General features: G+C 38.0%; 1 protein-coding gene across 3 annotated transcripts in view; it reads right to left on the bottom strand.

The window, feature by feature from the left end:
• Positions 1 to 8,318: 8,318 nt before the first annotated feature.
• LOC127445071 (lymphoid enhancer-binding factor 1-like) overlaps positions 8,319 to 21,985 on the bottom strand; it is a 53,027-nt gene continuing 39,360 nt past the window's right edge. For 2 of the 3 annotated variants that reach the window (XM_051704825.1, XM_051704826.1), the window contains exons 8-11: positions 21,638 to 21,745; positions 19,684 to 19,732; positions 18,885 to 18,925; positions 8,319 to 8,977 (exon numbers count right to left, since the gene is read on the bottom strand). In XM_051704825.1, the coding sequence (XP_051560785.1) occupies positions 18,891 to 18,925; positions 19,684 to 19,732; positions 21,638 to 21,745 (192 nt within the window). In that variant the 3' untranslated portion in view covers positions 8,319 to 8,977; positions 18,885 to 18,890. The remainder of the gene's footprint in view (positions 8,978 to 18,884; positions 18,926 to 19,683; positions 19,733 to 21,637; positions 21,746 to 21,985) is intronic. The other variant, XM_051704827.1, reaches the window with a different exon arrangement.

Genomic DNA, 21,985 nt, shown 5'->3' with positions numbered 1-21,985 from the left:
TGAGCCTGTTGTTGTAAACTATCATAGAGATGGCCTCAAAGCTTGTATATACACTCACCGAGCACTTTATTAGGAACACCTGTAAACCGACGTGTTCATCTGATTATCTAGTCAGCCAATATACAGTACTGTGCAAAAGTGTTTGTTTCACAAAAACATTTGTCTTAAGATGGTTATTTATATCTTCAGCTTTGGTGTGTCAATAGGAAAAATACATTTTAGACTCCCAAACATTACTTTTGCAAATAGAAAATATTAGAATAGAAGAACAGGGCACTCTGCAAGAGATGGCATGGTCCCCATAGAGCCCCCCACTGAACATCGAGTCAGTCTGGGATTACATGAAGAGACAGAAGCAATCGAGACAGCCTAAATAGATAGAAGAACCTTCTATCAGGTGTACCTAGGAGAATTGGGGCTGTTTTAAAGGCAAAGGTGGCCACACCAAATATTGATTTAGCTTTTTTTGTTTACTGGACTTTGTATGATGTTAATTGATAAATAAAAACTATTTATGGCATTATTTTTGAAGACATCCTCACTATGCAACATTTTTCACAAGTGCCTAAAACTTTTGCACAGTACTGTATATATATATATATATATATATATATATATATATATATATATATATATATAATGTATACATACATACATACACACACACACACACCGATCAGCCACAACATTAAAACCACATGCCTAATATCATGTAGGTCCCCATCGTGCCGCCAAAACAGCTCTGACCCGTCGAGGCATGGACTCCACATGGACTCCTGTGGTATCTGGCACCAAGACGTTAGCAGCAGATCCTTTAAGTCCTGTAAGTTGCGAGGTGGGGCCTCCATGGTCAGACTTGTTGGTCCAGCACATTTTGGTCCCATAGATGCTCAATCTGATTGAGATCTGGGGAATTTGGAGGCCAATTCAACACCTTGAACTCTTTGACATGTTCCTCAAACCATTCCTGAACAATTTTTGCAGTGTGGCAGGGTGCATTATCCTGCTGAAAGAGGTCACTGCCATCAGGGAATATTGTTGCCATGAAGGGGTGTATGTGGTCTGCAACAATCTTTAGGTTGGTGGTGCGTGTCAAAGTAACATCCACATGAAAGCCAGGACCCAAGGTTTTCCAGCAGAACATTGCCCAGAGCATCACACTGCCTTCTTCCCATTGTGCATCCTGCTGCCATCTCTTCCCCAAGTAAACAACGCTCACGCCACCGACTGTCCACATGATCTAAAAGAAAACATCAAAACGTGACTAGGCCACCTTCTTCCACTGCTCCATGGTCAGTTCTGATGCTCACATGCCCATTGTATGTGCTTTCAGCGGTGGACAGGGGTCAGCATGGGCACTCTGACCGGTCTGAGGCTATGCAGCCACATACGCAGTAAGCTGCAATGCACTGTGTGTTCTGACACCAATCTATCATGGCCAGCATTAAGTTTTTCAGCCATTTGTACTACAGTAGCTCTTCTGTGGGATCGGACAAGATGGGCAAGCATTCACTCCCAATGCGCCTTGGGCGTACATGACCCTGTCGCCGGTTCACCGGTTGTCCTTCCTTGGACCACTTTTGGTAGGTACTAACCACTGCATCCCAGGATCACCCCACAAGACCTGCCGTTTTGGAGATGCTCTGACCCAGTCGTCTACCCATCACAATTTGGCCCTTGTCAAAGTCGCTCAGATCCTTAGGCTTGCCCATTTTTCCTGCTTCCAACACATGAAATTCAAGAACTGACTGTTCACTTGATGCCTAATATATCCCACCCCTTGACAGGTGCCATTGTAACGAGATAATACATGTTATTCTCTTCACCTGTCAGTGGTTTTAATGTTGTGGCTGATCAGTATGTATATATATATATATATATATATATATATATATATATATATATACACACACACAGTATATAAATACATATACAGGTCATAAATGTATGATGTCTGTTTCATCATACTGTACAATGCAAATCAATGGGGTCCAACTTTCATGCTCCTTTAAGGGACAGTTCACCCAAAAATGAAAATTCTCTCATCATTTACTCCCCCTCATGCCATCCCAGATGTGTATGACTTTCTTTCTTCTGCAGAACACAAATAAAGATTTTTAGAAGAATATTTCAGCTCTGTTGGCCCATTCAATACAAGTGAATGGTGACCAAAACTTTGAAGCTAAGAAAGTACATAAAGGCAGCATAAAGCAATCCATTCGACTCCAGTTATTAGATCCACGTCTTCTGAAGCAATATGATAGGTGTGGATGAGAAACAGAACAATATTTACGTCCGTTTTTACTATAAATTCTCCTCCCTTCCCAGTAGGTGGCAATATGCACGAAGAATGCACCAAAAACAAAAGAATGTGAAAGTGAGGATATATTGTTAAAAAAATTACTTAAATATTGACCTGTTTCTCACCCACACCTATCATAGCTTCTGAACACATGGATTTAACCTCTAGAGCCAAACCAGTGGATTACTTTTATGCTACCTTTATGTGCTTTTTGGAGCGTCAAAGTTCTGGCCACCATTCACTTGAATCGAATTGACCTACAGAGCTGAGATATTCTTCTAAACATCTTGGTTTGTGTTTAGCAGAAGAAATTAGTGAAACACCTCTGCAATGGCAAGATGGTGAGTAAATGATGAGAGAATTTGTATTTTTGGATGAACAATCCCTTTAAAATTTATAAATGTACCTTTAAGGCAAACTTCATTATAAATCACATTTGGCCACAAGAGGTCTTTGCTCTCCAATTTTTTGTTGGATGTTCTTTTTTTTTTTTTTTTTTTTTTCAAACCTTTTTTATTTCAAGTGAAGCGCTCACTGCTTCGGAACGCTTATCAAACGGGACAAGTCACATGATTTTAGCCAACGAAGCTTTGATTCATTGTTTTGAAAAGTTTTGCTACATGGTGTGATGCTTTGGGCTTTGTCCCCCTAGATTTTCCTTGTGCACCCCCAGAAACTTCTGACCCTTCATCCCGGTCCAGTGAAGCATCTTAGTACCCGCAAAGGTTCAAACAAACCTGACAGATTCAATCAATATTTGCTGATTTGCGATCATCTTGAGATATGTTCCCAGTGAAACACACAATAACAGTTATTAAAATGAAAAATATGTGGCAAACATATGGCAGTAAATAATTTACAAAGCATTGTAAGTGTAGCTGCTTTTGACTGGAGTCTTCCCATTGCATGTACATGCCTGTGACCAGCAGATGTCCTCAGCGTGCCGTGTTTCGAGAGCGTCATGACTCAAGAAAGTTTGGATTCTCCCGTCACTAGTTAAAAGAGACTGAATTGACCCAGGTCAGACATTCTCTCAGGGCTATGTTCAGAGTAACATGCTACTATACTATTCTTAATAATAATATTATAATAAAAGGATCACATTCACACTGAATAATTCCCATACCTTGTGACTGTTTTTTAACTTTGTAACTTGCAAACCCATGGGTTTGACTTTACTTTGCTTAAATGAGTTCACATTTACTATACAGTGTGCTGTTCAAAATTGTTCATAATGTTGACAAATTATACATCTTTATAATCTGTCAACATTATTAACTCTTTTTTTGACTAGACTATATAGTAAATGTGAACAAATTTAAGCAAAGTGACATCAGTTCTTCGGGGGGGGGGGGGTAGTCTGTATGCCTGGTGTTACAGACTATTTTTCTAAATCAAACCGATTCCATTGAGATCTCTGAATTTATATTACATAAAAGCATTTTGCGCTAGAAAAATATAACAAGCTCAGTGTCCCAAGATGCCCTTGGATCTGCTTTACATTTTGGCATGGAGAACATGTATTGAAGCTCTGTGTTTAAAGGGATAGTTCACCCAAAAATGAAAATTCCCTCATCATTTACTCACCCTCACACCATCCCAGATGTGTTTGACTTTGTTTCTGCTGCAGAACACAAACGAAGATTTTTAGAAGAATATCTCAGCTCTGTAGGTCCATACAATGCAGGTGAAGGGTGACCAAAACTTTGAAGGTCCAAAAAGCACATAAAGGCAGCATAAAAGTAATCCATACGACCCAGTGGTTAAATTCATATCTTCTGAAGCAATATGATAGGTTTGGGTGAGAAACAGATATTTGTAAGTTTTTTTTTATTATTATTTATTTATTTTTTTAATATAAATCTCCACATTTGACCAGCCCGGACCAGTAGGTGGTGCTATGCACAAAGAATGTTGAAGTGAAAGTAGAGATTTATAGTAAAAAGGACTTAAATATTCATCCACACGTAACATATTGCTTTTTAAGCCATGGATTAATCCACTGGTGTCGTATGGATTACTTTTATGCTGCCTTTATGTGCTTTTTGGAGCTTCAAAGTTCTGGGCACCTTTCACTTGCATTTTATGGACCTATAGAGCTGAGATATTCTTCTAAACATCTTTACTTTTGTTCTGATGAAAAAAAGAAAGTCATACACATCTGGGATGGCCAGAGGGTGAGTAAATGGTCATACACAACTGGGATGGCCAGATGGTGAGTAAATTTATTTCTGGTTGAACTATTCCTGAAAGCATTCATAAAAATGTTTTCCAATCCTAAGTATGCAATATCTAATATAAATGGATCACACAACTATATGCATGCAGTTTCCATTGTTGCAAGCATCCTTTGATAGAAAACACTTAAGGGACATTTTAGATTTTGAGGATGTTGTTGTGCTTTAGAAATATTCTGTCAATATTATTCAGCAATCTCAAATTAAACTATGGGAATATTACAAACATGCATTTATTATGAACATATAACTGGAAGCCAATTTTTAAAACATACTCTTTTATTTTTCCATCTGAGTAGTGCAGTCCAGAATAGTCACAATAAAGCGCATGGCAGATAGCCTGCTCTTAAGCCACACTTTATAATGCCATATCATCAGGGGCGTAGCAGTCATATTAAAAGTGGGGGGGATGGGACCCAGTATTTATATATTACAGTATATATTAATATACAAGTATGATATAAGTATTATATTAATATATATGTATTATTTACTTTTAATATTTGTATATTTTAAAGATTCTAGTATTGCAAAATAATTGCAAAATTTCACAAAATTAGCTGCAAAAATAAAGGGCATCTTGTGGAGCACTTGCTTCTGTTTCACACATGACAATTAAAGACTGAGCACAAGCTGGTCCTGAATAAATTATGACAATTGTGCATGTGCACAGTGTTATTTTTTTACTTTGTGCTTGTGCATTGTGGGATTTAAATAAATCTAAGTGGCTCGAGTGTTTTGACTACATTCACCAAAATTCATTCAGATCCATTTAATGATTCGTTCAGTGACCATTTCTGGTGATGCCAGAAAGTGGGGACAAATTAGTGTCTTGTGTGAAATTAGTTCAATTGAATCAACAAATCAAAAGAAAAGTTTAATCTTTTCAAACTTTTATGTCTACGGACCTACAAAGAGAATTCAGTAGAGGTTTCATGCATTGTAAGAACAAACCAAATCTATAATTTCACTACAGTTTGTGAGCAGCTGAGCATGAATTTGATCAAAAGACAACAATAACAGTCTTATAATAATTATGAGTTTCAATAACGTCTGTTTGTTTTCATGTATAAAAAAGCATGTCTACATATCTATTCACTTCAGTAAATTGCTCTAAGAACACAGCAGATCGATCTTTTTTCTACAGTTTGTCGACTGCACACCAACACAGAGGTAAAAAACAGGAGCTGATATTAAAAATAGCTTTACACATTTAACACAGATCTAATAATCTTCTTAAATTGGCAAAAACATCCGATTAAACTTTTACCTCACAAACATAATGTAAAAAGCATAACTTAATAAAGACTCGTACTCTGATACAAACTCCATTTATAATGTGTGCTTTAAAGAAGGATTGTCCTTTGTTTTTTTCCTGCTGTGCATTTCACTTAATGCTGCCAATCAAGAATGATATGTCGATAAATATCTCTCATCTGTGTGTTCCTCATCTCTAGATTATTAATTTAGATCAACATCAATGCTGATAAAAAACATGGATAAATGAGCATTGTTGAAAGCAACTTTGTAGAAATGAACGAAGCAGCGTTGATTAGACTGTCTGACTGACGGCCTATTACAAAAGGGTTGTTTCGGCTCATGAAACTCACCTGTGATTGGCTGGATGGTCACTCAATCAGCCCAAAGTAACAAAACGCAAAGAATACTGTATACAAATCCACCATTTGGACTCTGTATGGGTTTAGCTTTGAAAAATGTGGGGGACAAAAATCACCTTTTTAAAGAGTCTCCCCCGGCTGCTATGCCCTTGCATATCATACATGTTACAGTATATATCCACTTAAAACCTATTGTTGTTGTTACACATCTTTAATAGCAGATATGTAGTTTCAATTAATGAAATAAAAAGGTATCTTATTATACAAGAGCATATCACTCACAGAAAATAATCCAGACAAATATATATATATATATATAGACATAGAACGATAAGCCACAACATTAAAATCACCTGCCTAATATTGTGTAGGTCCCCCTCGTGCCTCCAAAACCACGCCAACCTGCATCTCAGAATAGCATTCTGAGATGCTATTCTTCTCAGCACAATTGTACAGAGTGGTTATCTGAGTTACCATAGACTTTGTCAGTTCAAACCAGTCTGGCCATTCTCTGTTGACCTCTCTCATCAACAAGGCATTTCCGTCCACAGAACTGTCGCTCACTGGATGCTTTTTGTTTTTGGCACCATTCGGAGTAAATTCTAGAGACTGTTGTGTGTGAAAATCCCAAAAGATCAGCAGTTACAGAAATACTCAAACCAGCACGTCTGGCACCAACAATCATCCATGCGATTATGTAATCAGCCAATCGTGTGGCAGCAGTGCAGTGCATAAAATCATGCAGATACGGGTCAGGAGCTTCAGTTAATGTTCACATAACCATCAGAATCCCAGTGATTTGGACCGTGGCATGATTGTTGGTGCCACATAAGCTTGGGTTAGGATTTGACAAAAATAATTAAACTGACAATGCATTGGGTGCAATTTGTTTGCATGAAAAAGTGAAATGCTTAGATTTTCCTGACTGTTAAAGATAGGTCAAGGATTCATTCATTTTCGCATATGTGAGATAACTGCCTGGAAAACTAACTGATATTGATGGTGGCCTATATTGCATTAAGTGACATTTAAACATTACAAATAAAAAAACATGCAGAACATCCTACATGCATGTTCTGTCATAGTGCATCTGCCGTTTGTGCTTTAAGAGAATAATGTCATTGCATTATTATATAGCTACTGTATATAGATACATCTTTTCCTTTTTATTATTATGCACTTAAGGCTGAATAATGATTAAAATGCACACTAGAAAGAATACTCAAAGCTAATTGCATTTTATTGGCTATTCATTTTAAGACGCCTTTTAAAGTTTCCCTAGAGATTTGTGTGAAATATTCATAATTTCTGATGCTTGTTATAGAATTTAGAAAATGTGCTCTGTCTCCTAAACAGATATTCTCAAACATTTCAGTGTATCAATAAAAAAAAGAAACATACTTTGGAAAAAGTTCAGTCAAAGATGCCTATTTATTTTCATAAAAAAAGAAATGTTGAAACAGTCCGAATGTGACCACTTGGAAGCAAAGTGCTAAGCCAAGTTAACGGTTCAAAATATGACAATGTAAAGAAAAAAAAAAGGGATCTGAAAATACTAAAAGAGAGCATTAAAATGAATAAACCATTAAAATGGAAATGTTTGCATGGAATAAACATAACCACTCTATTACCTACCAGAGAGAGAGAGAGAGAGAGAGAGAGAGAGAGAGAGAGAGAGAGAGAGAGAGGAGAGAGGGAGGGAGGACAGAGGTACATTGCAAGAAAAAGAAAGACTGCCAAGTGCTGGGGTAAATATATATAGATATATATCTGCTTCATTTGTCAATTTAGATCAATAAAATAGAGGCCTCTGGGTACCTACTCTTTCACCTTTGTCCTAATGTTGCCTGCAAAAATACCAAGAAAAGTGACATCCAGACATCTCTTTTAAAAAGTACACACTGAGCATTATTTTACATCTGCGCAAGACTTAGAAGTCAATATTCGTTACAAACAGTTATCAAAATGAAGACTTTCAATGTTATTTCTGCAAGATGCTTCAACAAGAAAAATGGCTTTCCTGTCTCCAAGCTTATTTTCATATACAATTATATATATATATATATATATATATATATATATATATATATATATATATATATATATATATATATATAACATATTGATTAAAAAAAAAATCACTTAAAATATACACCAAGAAATTAAAAAAAAAATTAAAAAAAGCATTCAAAATAAACTTGAACCTAAGATGTAAAAGATTAATCGAAACATTGATAATTTTTTGCACCAATGTGTCAAAACGGAACCTACAGAGATCATTTCCAGGGCAATGCGTGATTCCTAAATGTTGCGACAGACTGTCGTGAGGTTCATCAAGCCCCTGCGATGCTACATTTTACGGGCCATGAAAGGAAGTGAGGGAGTGACATAGTGAACACAAAAACACAGAGGTGCCAAATAACTTAGAATAACTTAGGAACAGGTGTAGGGACGTGTGTGATTGTTTACATGTGGCCATATGTGCGCTTTACAAATGGTCAAAGAGCATAATCAGTGCAATGCCAAAGGCGTTTGGGAGTGAATTAAGGACAGAAATGAAAAGGAACATTCAAACGAGTTATTCACGGGTCTGCGTGAGGGTCTGTGTTGGTGATTGTCAGTTCTCAGTTCAACGTCTCTACAGCAGCGCCTGCGGCCGAGGAGCAGATTCAGGGACCGGGACCCTCTGGAAATTCCGCAGGGATCAAGAGGTGATGGAGGGGTGAAAGGTTGAGGAATCTAGCAGGCTTCCATTTCTAAAAGGGGGCCTGTAGCTGCTGTCTTTGCTTTGCAAGAGGAAAAAGTGGTTCGCTTTCCTCCTATAAAACACAAAAGGAGAAAGAGACTCGTTAAGGTTACCGAGATGTAACAAAACAGTGAGTTTTAGATCAATTAACTTATATTATATTATTAGTACATAAAATATTTTGTGATTTAATTCATCATCATTCATAATAATAGTAAAGTCTCTGTGACCCTAAAGAGAACATTCTAAGTTCATATTATTGGGTAGTTTTGGGAAATAGACATGTTATGCTATACTCCATTTAAAACCGTTTTAAACAACATTTAGCTAATTAATTTATAATTATTATGCATTGCATGCAGTTTTATGACCTCATACTGATTGAGGGACTTTTAAAAATTCCTTTGTCACACCACAGGTAATTAAATGACCATTTAAAATAAACTAGAAGATAAAAAAAGTTATTAAAAATGGTGGAAAACTTTAAATGTTGACCAGTCACAACATATAAATACATTTTCTGAAAAGTGACATGCTATCCTCCATCTAAAACGATTTTAGACAATATTTAGCTAATTATTATATAATTATTATGCATTGCGTGCATGACCTCATATTGAGGGACTTTTAAAAATTCCTTTGTCACACCACAGGACCATTTAAAATGAACTAAAACATAAAAATAAGGTGATTAAAAATGGTGGGAAACCTTAAATGTTTACCAGTCAAAACACCTAAATACTAGGGCTGTCAATTTAACGCGTTAATTCAATGTGATTAATTATATTAAAAAATAACGCGTTTAAAAAAATGTACGCAATTAATCAGGACTGTTATAGGGAATATTCCTAACATCGGAGCAATTCAAGCTTAAAATACTGTTTTCTCCAGGGGGCAGTAAGCAAAACTCCATCTGTTAAGGCAATGTGCATCTTATACAGAGAACAAACCACACTTGACCCACAGCAGACAGCACAAGAGGAGGACTCGTTCTTGCATTCAAACACAGCTTGATGGAACGCAAATCCGAACGCAGGAGTTTTACTAAGTTTCAAACAACATTTAACTTGACACAGTGACCTAAAACGGTATGTTTATAACGCAACACAACCAAAGTGAGGCGTTCCAAAAGTGTCCATCTGACACGTGCACACTGACACCTCCTTAGACAAGCCCTTATAATAAATACATCTCTGACAGACTGACGAATTGAATTGCAAAAAGGATTGGTGTGAACTGTTGGCGAATGATTGGCATATGTTCAATAATTTAATCATTGTATATACTGAACTATTGTTATTTGAGGGGCTTTCTCAGCAAATATGTATATTTGCGATTAATTCGATTAATTAATCAGCATTCCATGTAATTAATTAGACAGGCCTACTAAATACATACAGTTTTAACCTAAAATCTTGACTTTATATATAAAAAAAAGCTATATGCCAATGTACCTCTGGCAAGAGACAATGTTGCAGTGCACCAATGTTGAATACTGATGTTAACAAATACTAATAATGCAAAATTATTACAATGAGTTCTAATTTCTTTCTCAAACTGTAATACGAGTAAGCTAGGTTAAACTTTGCAAAACAATTGGAACACATTGCAATCTTTTTTATTGACCGATTTATGAATTTTTACTAAACTGTAACTCTCTGCAAAAAACAGCAAGACTTCAAAATCCTCCCAAGCTTGCCAGTTTGAAGACAACATTTCCCCCTTCCAACATTCATCAAGAACCCCAAAGTTCCCATCACAAAATGTTTGTCCAATCCAAATCCCTTTCAAGATGTGAAATATTAAACGCAACAGACTCTATTTTGGTCGACAAGCTGTATGGGGGCCATTTCAGCAAAGGGCATCAAATGGAATTCCTGATCAAAGTAAAAAGTAGGAATACAGGAGCAAACCTCTGATGGATAGAGCACTAGAGAGAAAGAGAAATGGATAAAATACTAAAAGACTAGTAGTGGGCTCCTCCCTGGTGCTGAGGTCGAATTCAACATTTTCTGCGAGTTGAGCTCCCTAACTCCACCCTGGCTGCTCACACATAAATACACTCATAGATGCACACACCACTCCACCTGTGTGGACGCCTTAACGACATGTGGATGAAAGGCAACTACTCTTCCAGTGAGAGCTGACCCGGGGTCTGAACGAGATGAGAGAAAGAGTGGCACAGAATAAAGTGAGAGAGGCGAGGCAGCGGGGGAAGGGCGGCCAGAGGGCCCCGCCGCTTTTATTTACCTCCTGTGCCAACTCTTTTTATCCTATGATCTCAAAGCCTCCCTCTGCCCTGCGCCCCCTTCCTGGAGAGCGTTTTCCCTTCCCTGCCACAGAAGAAAAAGGCTGGCATGCTTTTCTGCCTTTCCCCAATGGGGAGAGGGGAGGGGGCATGGGGGTGTTTGTAGAGGTTAGGTTAAGCTGTTGGACTATGCTATACAGTCCACTTCGATACAAACGCAGGTATTCAAGAACAAATTCCCATTTGCACTATGGAATGCTGAGGCTTGATTCGCAGGAAATTAAGCACTCCTCTGTATTTGAGGACCAGCCACTTTCAGTCCTTCTCGCGGGCTTGCTCGCGCAGTAGCGAGGCTGCCTTTGAAGTGTCGGAGGTTAAAATAACAGGAATGGCCCTGTGTCTCTCAATTGGCCAATCAAAAAGGCTGCAGCTGGAACCAACAACACTTCCTTCCCCCCGTCTAACCTTCCCTTTACCCCAAACCAGTGTAGGTGACATAAACTGCTCAGAGAGTATGAAAAAATTAATATTCTGAAAAAAACATTCACCAGAGGGAGTTAGAGTTGGGAATGGACCCTTTTCGCATTTTCGGGTTTAAAACGCTATAGCAGTTAAGTTCGACAGCCAACCTGGTCTCATAGTGAAAACATGACTCTGTATAAATTTTTCTACAAAACTTGTTAACTGTGTTTCCAGGTACAATTCCCTTCAGTTTCCAGGTGAAATGAACACCAGAGGTGCTACAACAACTGTGTGTTTTATTCCATTTCACTCAAATCAAGACTTCAATGGCTGATTTTTCTCTCTACTATTCAGACCCTGCTATTTTATATCAATAAACCTTTTCTCTAATGCATCTTTTGAAAAAAGCTGGACATTTCACTGGATAACTGCAGTCAAACATGTAATTCAGCACGTAAATTTTGAATTGCAAAAATGTTCTCATGGTCACGTAAATTTTATGAGATCAGGCTGTCGATAGCAGTGAGTGGGAGACCACAGCAAATATAATTTTTTCTGAATTTTCATTTTTACATTTCAAAGACATTCCAAAAGAGGAGCTCATTACTTTCAGTCAAGTCTGACTCAAAAAGAGCATAGAACGGTTCTTGTGTTAAATCAGTGTAATCACTGACTGTTTGTTCATGAGTTCAAAAGAGTAAATGGTACAAAAATCTTTAAAATATGTTAGAAAAGTTTTTTTTTAGTATACAAGTATGCAAAGAATTTAGCATTTTGAAAACACTCTCCATTGCCGCATATTTTGGGAAAACAATGTCGTTAGGAAATTAAATTAGTGTGAACTCTAACAAATCAATCACTTGCTGAATCAATTGGGACTGTTACGGAATTAAAATCTCACTGCACCGCAGCTCATTACCTTTGGTCAAATCTGACTCAAAAAGAACATAAAACTGTTCTTCTGTTAAATCAGTGTGATTACTTTATTCTTATGAGTTTATATGAGTAAATGGTAAGAAAATGAAGTGGTGGTGGTGTAGTGGACTAAAGCACTGAACTAGTAAGCAGAAGGTTGTTGGTTCAATCCCCACAGCCACCACCATTGTGTCCTTGAGCAAGGCAGGTTGCTCCAGGGGGATTGTCCCTGTAATCAGGGCACTGTATGTCACTTTGGATAAAAGCATCTGCTAAATGTAAAATTTTTAAAATATTTTAGAAAAATATTGTTTTGTTTAATATAAAAGTATGCAAAGAATTGTTAAGGAAACAGAATCATGTGGCCTTGTAAGACTGACAAGCCAAATAGCAATTGTGTTTTGAAAAAGAAATGGTTGATGTTTCACCCCCCAAAATAATGGGGTACTGTACCTGAAAAGCTTAATTCCTGCGTATAAAGCAACTGTTTCTACGGACACTTAGCTGTACATGAGAGCAACTGGAAACAGAGGGAACAGTTCAAAGCTTCCATGACATTACGATAAAACACTGGCAGCGAATGAGAGTTTGGAAGAAGAGCCCAAATCTGGGTTGTGTTAAGTCTAGTCAGCTGAAAAGGTCCACTTTCACTCCAGACTGACTTTGGACCAGTGACCTTATGTTGTAGCACTTGGCTTGAGTCTGGTTTGGCAATGTCCTTCAAAGCCATGAGTTTATAAAAATTCAACAGGCACTATAACTGACAATCTGCCAGAAGAACAAAAAAATAAATAAATTAAAAAAACGGGAGTAATAAAAACAGCACCTGGAAGAAAGTTCGGTTTTAAACAAACCGCTTCGTTCTGTCAGCAGTTCCTTTGGCCCTGAGACAGTAACTTTAAAGAGGGAAAAACTCCTACACAATTACGTCTTTATAACTGCATGGAATCCAACCGTGGCTGAGGAGAGAGAAGGGAGGGGGGCTTTCTCCTGCGATTTCCCTTCCACTTTCTAAATAGGTTAAGGGAGCATGAAAGTTTACCTAAAAAGCACTCTCAACAAAGTAGGAGAAAGCTCAAAACAACAAAGATTACCAGGAGGCAAAGGGTGGGTATTCCAGGAGGCAGTGACTGGGGTCTGCCCACATCAGAGTGGTGGTGGCCGGGATCCCAGGCTCAGCCTGAGCCCAGGAACAACGTGCTCCTACAAAGCCTAAGCTGCAAGCCAAGGCGGCACTATCAAAGACAGCACAATGACTGCTTCCCTCCACTGCCCGGCTGCTTCAAAGGGCTTGACACCACTCACAGTCAGCAGCAGGAGGGAGGGACGGAGGAAAGGAGGAGGGAGAAGTGGGGGTTCCGCCTGCTTTCACAATGGGAGCCAGATTTACTCCCTAGGAGAGGAACTCCAGCAAAGTGCAGACGACGGTTGGGGCGTGAAAAAGTGAGAGAGAAAAGGAGAGAGCCAGGAGGAAATGTAGTAGACACCACATAACTTTACTGATCCGTGTGCTGCTTAGCATGCTAAGTTATTTACATCTGGCCACATGTGACTCAACACCATCCAAACTCCAAACTTAAAAAAAAATAAATAAATGGTAGGGGGTGATTGTAACTATTACAATTCATGTAAGCACTTGAATAGCCTTTAAACAGAGTGAAGTTATACAAGCCGACAAACTCGGCGACAATATGTGGTCAATGGAAAGCTTTTGGTTTACTCTGCCCTCAGTAATATTAAGCGGCTTAAGTGACTGACATTAAAACTTCTCTCTTAGGGCACAGTGTTTTTCCCAAGGGGCTCTAAAATATCTGAACAGAGCTATCCATTAGCATTCCCATTCATTTCAATGTCATTTGCTTGGCTCGCGCAGGGTTCAACAGAAGTGCGCAATCTGGAGGCTTCCATCTTTGCTCATTGGCACTCTGGTTCTGGGATCATCTATCATATGACCAATCATTTGTCAATGGCAACAGATAGGGTGTAGGGTGTAGTTCCAGCATCTACCAGCAGGGGCTAATGGGGACCTGCTAACCAGCCAATTCCTGACCCCCTGGTTTTTTCACAGCCATACTACAGGTCCTGATCTTTCCAGTCCAAAGTAGAACAAAGTCTTCTGGTAAGAAAAGACCTAAAGGTGGCATCCCACAAGTTGGTTTTGAGCTGTAAGCTTCATTTATACAGTCATACGAAAATCACATGGAGTCGATGAAATTGGGGATTGACAGCCCTGCCAATTCAACCAAGATATTGACTCTGCTAATCTCACTTGTTTGATATTATCGATGAGTTGATGGAGAGGACTCTCCTGGTCTTGGCAGTGACCAATGAGATTCTTCTAACATGGAACAACGTACAAAATATTGTCGTGCTTGGATCTGATCCAAACTTTGTCCTCAGCCAACGCAAGGGCACATATTGCGAAAGGCCGATTGCTTTACATGTTGATTGTTTACGGAAGTGTGTTTCTGGGGTTCGAATCCATTTAAATGATTAATAAAATAAAGTGAATGATTTCTGCATAAAAAATGCTGAACAGTCTGTTTTGTATGTTGACTTGACAAAGCTAACATACTGCTGTTCTACAGACTTGGTTTAGGGTTTCTTCATAATACCTAAACCATGACCAAAATTTCTGACTGTAACCATCCTAAAGATTTTAGGCTACATCCACCAAACTTGGTACAAACCTTCAGACTGTTCTGACTCAGGTTGCTGTCTAACTGATCTTACTATCAGTTTTCCTGTAGTGGATGCCAAAATCCCCTAGAATTACATTAACTGAATGTTCAAACAAGCCAAATTAAAATTCAAATGTACACACGCACACACAAGGCCTTTATTCAGCTTTAAATTGTGATCATCTTTACTAAAATTCAGTTGTTTAAGCACTGAAAGCACTAGTCCAAATTAAGAGAATTTTTACATTTTAAACCTACAATAACAAAAATGAAAAAGTTCACCACTTTCATAGTATTGAGGCAGAGTGTTGGACATCAAGAACAGAGAGAAGGCACTCTCATTGGCACACAATGGACTTTTGGTCTTGCCCTATCTTGCTCTCTCTCTCGATCTTTCATCAAAGGCTGACATCTGACTTCTGGCCTCACACATCACAGACATGGAGCTGGGTAAAGACAGTCCAGCTCGGGCACAGCTGTCCAACAGCACTTGCTTTCACATCACAAGGCAAGCCATGAACTCCGGAGCAGCCCATACCTCCACCAGTTTCCCACACTGCCCCACTATTGTGAACCTCTGCAACACTGAAAGCTTTGAAACCTTCAGCCGACCCCTCCCATTTATATGGTAAACCTTGTACAACGGCCTGCCAACAACATCAAACCTTGACAAAGAATAGCATCACTGTAAAAATCAAGTGAAATGCTGCATATGCCATTTGAACAGTCAGCGTAAGGAGTCAACATCCAGGTGGCAACAACAAACAGACATGTTCAAATGTGTCAGACTATGGTGACTCACAACCTTGGCTTTTCTGAGTGACTAAAACTACATCTTCAGAGCCAGCTCCGTTAAAAGACCACCATTGTTACATGGCTTTCCCCGCTGCCTGCAAAAAAATGCACAGTGACAAAAAGTAATGGCCCAGAGGGCATGTAGGCCCTAGCTCAGATAACAATCTCAAAGCCTGTACATCACAAGGGTTCATCAGACAAAAGCTCTCACAGCTAAATCTGAGAAACAGACAGATGAGGACAAGGAGAGGATATTGAAGTGATGGTAAAGCATAGGAGGTCGGGAGGGAGGGGTTAGGGAAAAAGAAAGTCTCCTAAACTAATATCAATCCAATATCAATTTTAATTTTAAGTCAGAGCAAAGGACTATGTCATAAAGCAGATTAAAAAATAAATAAATAATAATAAGTAGGGAAAAAAGACCTAACCTTACCTGGGGAAAAACATCCAATGAAATAAAGATTTTGAGGTTTGAGTAGACATGACTTGAAAGTACCTTGTAAAAACGCGTTTTTCGCCTTAGAAATACCCATTTTTTCCATTCCAAAACCAGTACAATGTCTTCAAAGCTTATACTAATATGAATGAATGAATGAATGAATGAATGAACGAACATTACATTTATATAGCGCTTTTCTGACACTACATTCAAAGCGCTTTACACAGTGACATTGGGGGACTCTCCTCAACCACCACCAGTGTGCAGCATCCACCTGGATGATGCGATAGCAGCCATAATGTGCTAGTATGCTTGCCACACACCAGCTATTGGTGGAGAGGAGAGAGTAAAGTTATAGAGCCAATTAATGGATGATAGAAATTCAACACGTGTATGCACTGGGACGCCTCACTCTTTGTATTACTTGCTTGTGTTTGTGGCAAAATGCAACAGTTGATTCTGCTTTGGCTTCATTTGGGACTATTTTTGTAAAAATATAGACAAAATATCTGGTCATATTGTATCTAAAATCGAAGTTACACAATATTAACTTTTTTATAGAACTGTAAGCAATATCACACTTGCAATCATACTGTTGTAATGAATATTCTCTCTCTCTCTCAATATCATTTAAATTTCAACCATTATCATTTTTTTTTCTTGAAATGTTTTTGTTCGTCTGTTCTAAGCTAACCACTATCCATTTCTTAGGATCTGTATAAACTGAACCACCGCAGCAATATTCTCAGTATTATGTATATTTAGTTTAAGGCTGGCACAATGAATCAGTCTGGGTGTCTATCATCAGTTTGCTCGGCACAACTAATTATTGGATCTATGATTGAACGCCTTTTAGCCATGGTTTCAAAGTTATGGCAGCCTACGAAAAAAAAGAAGAGAGTGCAAAACAGTCTAATTTGTGTTCACGAGCCACAGGGTGGTGAATTGATCAACCGTAAAACCTTTGTCTGGTTGGTTTCACCGCATCCCATGGCCAGATTTGTCACATCTGCGCCGCTTTCATGGCAAAAAGAAGCAGAATAAAAGCATGTGGGGAACTTAAAGGGATAGTTCAGCCAAAAATGAAAATTCTCTCATTATTTACTAACCCTCATGCCATATCAGATGTATATAACTTTATTTCTTCTGCAGAACACAAATGAAGATTTTTAGATGAATAGGGGGTGATATGCATGGATAATGTGAATCACCAAAAACACAAGAAGAATGTGAAAGTAAAAGTTAAAGTGGAGACTGACTGAGCAGGGAGGAGAATTTATAGTAAAAAAGGACTTAAATATTGATCTGTTTCTCATCCACACCTATCATATCACTTCTGAAGACATGGATTTAACTGCTGCTGTCTTATGTGATTTTTAGAGCTTCAAAATTTTGGCACCCATTCACTTTCATTGTATGGACCAAAAGAGCTGAGAAATTCTTCTAAAAATCTTAATTTGAGTTCATCAGATGAAATAAAGTCATACACATCTGGGATGGCATAAGGGTGAGTAAATGATGAGAGAATTTTCATTTTTGGGTGAACTATTCCTTTAATAACAATAAGAAAATGAATCGATAAGTTCTCCTGTTCACTACTGTCCTTGATTGCAGTTATTATTCCTGCAAACTAGAACCTAACTGAGAAAACTCTCTTAAAAGGATAGTTCACCCAAAAATACAAATGTAGTCATCATTTATTCCTCTAAGAGGACTTTCTCCAATCAGAAACTTCTTTTAGGCCATACAGTTGCTTGTTTAATCGCGAAATTAAAAAGCACAGTTCAGGCTAAGTATGCTAGCATGGGGATACTTTATTCATAGGGTTGGCTGCATAACACACATGGGGGCCATATGGGTGAATGCTAAAGAGTTAGCTTGCATCTGGGTTGACTTTTTAATACCATCCCAGTTTCCAAATGTTTGTGAAAAAAGCCAGTCCAACTTGGTCATGAGCCAGGTTTGTGCGTTGATAGTGTATGCCAAATTTTAAAGATGGAAGTAATGAATGGGGAAAGAAACCTTATAGTGTGGACTTGATGTTCCGAGCTGACTTTGTCAGGATTATTCTGTTCTGTGATCCGTCAAACAAACTGCTTGCAAACGGCTCTCGCTAAAAGCATTGGTTTCACAAAAATGATACAACACCATCCAATGCCACAAACCACACATCAGTCTACAGGGAAAAAGATTTCATGTTGTTCTTAAACAGAAGAGGTTAGGGAAAAAGACATGTAACAAGAAGTTTTGAAGAGGAAATCCCATATATTAGCACACAAAATGTAAACATAAGCTTTCAAAATGCTAGTGAATTGTTGATTGGTGAACTTAAGGTAGGCCTTTAGGATTAGTCTCATGTTTTTCCAATTGCCAAGAACCACATTATTAGATAGGAAGTTTACGACATTACGAAGACCAGAGGTATGGAAGAGGCTCTTACCATTGTTCAGATGTACGCCGTTTTCATTCTCTGGCCTGTACCTGTAGGAAATCATAGCTTTTACATTTCCAGGACGTGCCTCCAAGTAACACATACGTTCATCTCTGGTCTTTAATGTCAGTGTTTAATTAGCTAGTCTATTGAACATGTGAGCATAATCAATTAACTAACACACACTAAATTGTTATTCTCCAGGCTTAGAGCCACATACACACTGAATCATTAAATGTTGGGAGATAAATAAGCACATGTTGCTAACGAATTTATATAGGGCAAAGAGTTTTTCTGTAAAAGGGTTAGACAAACAGGGTCAGGAAACAATTAAAAGAACTTGAAGTTACACAAATTCTTAAAAAAGAACAGACTAATCCTAAAGACTGAAATTGTGAGAAGAACAAGATGGAGAAAGATGGAGGGGTGGGATGTGTTATTTGTAATTTGGCTAAAATTGAAAGAGTATACAGAATCATAAATCAACCTACTCTGGATTTTCAGAGGAACGACAAGGCGATAAATTATGTCAATGTTTTAAGCAAGTGATTAAGTGCTTATTCTTGTCCTTAATAACATCCTTTTATGACTGAGACTAAAAACATTGTATTTTAGCTGTCTGTGTGCAAGTGTTTGTGTACACAAGCGAGTGTGTGAAGAGGCTGCGTTACGCCATAATTAACCCATAACCCCTATATTCACAAATTAGGTGATATAAAGTGGAGTTAGTGCACTCAATAATGAAAGGGGACAAAATACAGCAGGACTGAGGAAAAACAGAGACGGAGAGAGGGTTTCTGGGTCTTACCTGGGGCAGGTTCCTGGATCTTTTCCCTCTTCCGCTTCTTCTTCTTCCCCTATAAAATATCCAAAGGAATATTTAAAGTGCTCTCCCAGCATTCACAGCCACAAGAGCACTCTTAGATTTCCTACATTTGACAGCTGAAGTCATAAAATACCCATAGGTCATCTTTACTGAAGTTTGGCCCATCAACAAAAGAAAGCAAAAAGCAAACAAAAGAAAAACAAAAAAGCAAAGCAAACCAAACCAAACAACAAAGTAAACCAAACCAAACACAAAGCAAACCAAAGCACAGCAAACACAAAGCACAGCAAAGCAAAACAAACAAAACCAAACCAAAAATAACACAGAACTGAACTGAACCAAAAACGAAAAAAAAAAAAAACATAACACCACAAAGCAAACTAAATCAAACCAAAAAGCAAAGTAAAACTATACAAAAAAGCAAACCCAACACAAAGCAAAGCAAACCAAACCAAACCAAAAAAAAACAAAAAACAAAAACCTAAACAAAAACAAAACAAAAACCAACAAACCAAAACAAAAAAACACAAAGAATAGCTTGGCCTAATCACAAATCAGAAAATAAAATAAAACACTACGGACCCAGATCCAATACTCTTTCCTACTTCTTCCCAAGGAAAGCTCCACCTCATCACCAATCAGAAAGTTAAACGAGAATAAAACATCTGCCTCTGCTCCAATTTACATGACAAACACTCCTCTAGAGTGAGAAGTCTGGACTGCTTCAGGATTTGTAGCTTACCCAAAATCCCCTGGCAGGATGACTATAGGTATAGATAGCGCTGCACTGTCATTTCGCAGTCCAATATGAGCCACGCTTTGGTTGCCTGCTGTAAAGTCTGATAATCCACTTATTCAGTCACTAATCTGTGTATTCTAGCCCTGGCTGACAGAATCAAGAAGCCAAGAGCAGTGCTAACATCTATGACAGAGCAGGGATACACTCGGAATCCTTAGCACTATTTAAGTGTATTCCTACTACTAATATATATTTATGGTAGAGATGAAAGTTCATCTGTCTTTGAAGTGTTTCTATTTAGTCCTGTTTCCATTTCATTTGGTGATTAGTGCGGAAGCCAGGTTTTAGTTTTAGCATCACATCTTGGCACTTTATATTCAGTGAGATTTATACCGTTTAAAGCCTAGGCATCCAAAGCTGTCATCACAACACAATTTTTTAAATGTGAACTCTAATGCTAACTGTCCCGACGTCTGCAATATTGAGTAAATGGTTAGCGTCCAGCCTGGTCTGGAATATCAGTAGTTTTTCCAACAAAGGTATAAGATGTTACAGTCGTCTTGGCTTCACAATACAAACAGAGGCCTCCATAACAGTAGGTAAGCAAATAAACAAAAATAAAGCAAATTAAGTATAAATTTAGAAGCTACACTCTGACCAAGGGCAATTCCTCATGGAAACGCTCCTATGGTTGTACTTCCATTTAATGGCTACCCAAATACATGTCCAAATTTTCAGAACTAGAAACATCTCATTAATGAAACAAGCTGAATGAATTTGTGTAAATTTATTGTCTGTAAAACCATTCTTATAAATTGCTGTTTTTGCGCAAATTCGTTCTATAAATAATCATGAAAACATTCTTAAATTTCAATTGTTTGGCTGCTGAACAGTTCATTCAGGTATTCATTTGCTTTAGATAATGACGCAAATTTGGCATCTTTCGTAAAGTTTAGTTGCATTGGACTTGTCGTAAACAGGCATTTGACTAAAGCAGAAGAACCTAATTTTTCCATCTGAATGTACAACAATATTACTTAAGATAAACATATGCACAAATATTAAAGATAGACAACATAAAATTGTATGTATGCTTATATTTTCACTGTTGAAGAGACACTGCAAACATGTAATCAACGTAAACACAACATATGACACAACTTTCATTTCAGGCAGTTTGTTAGTGTGGACACTTACATAATTGTCTCTGGCAGACCATCCTGGGTAGAGCTGCATGTGGAGCTGCCGTTCCTTACGGGCTAATTCGTAATACTTAGCTTGCTCTTCCCGAGATAAAGCATGCCACTGTTCAGTGCAGAGGAGATTAGAAAGGGAAAAAAGTAGTCAATTACTGACATGCACTTTCAAGTTCCTTCTAAAGAGACACGTGCTGGCGTTTTGCTAAAATTCCTTGTTAACTTCAAATATTGTGTGTGTGAATGTGTGTGTGTATGTCTGGGGGTGGAAGGGAACATGATGAAGAGATTATCATATGCAGCAACGAGGGAAGGCATAAAAAACACGGAACTTTGATTTCATATCAAA

Source organism: Myxocyprinus asiaticus, chromosome 8 (assembly GCF_019703515.2).
Source record: "Myxocyprinus asiaticus isolate MX2 ecotype Aquarium Trade chromosome 8, UBuf_Myxa_2, whole genome shotgun sequence".
In the NCBI taxonomy this organism is placed as follows: Eukaryota; Metazoa; Chordata; class Actinopteri; order Cypriniformes; family Catostomidae; genus Myxocyprinus; species Myxocyprinus asiaticus.
Note: the sequence above shows the minus strand (reverse complement) of the source record. Positions and strands in the feature narration are given on the sequence as shown.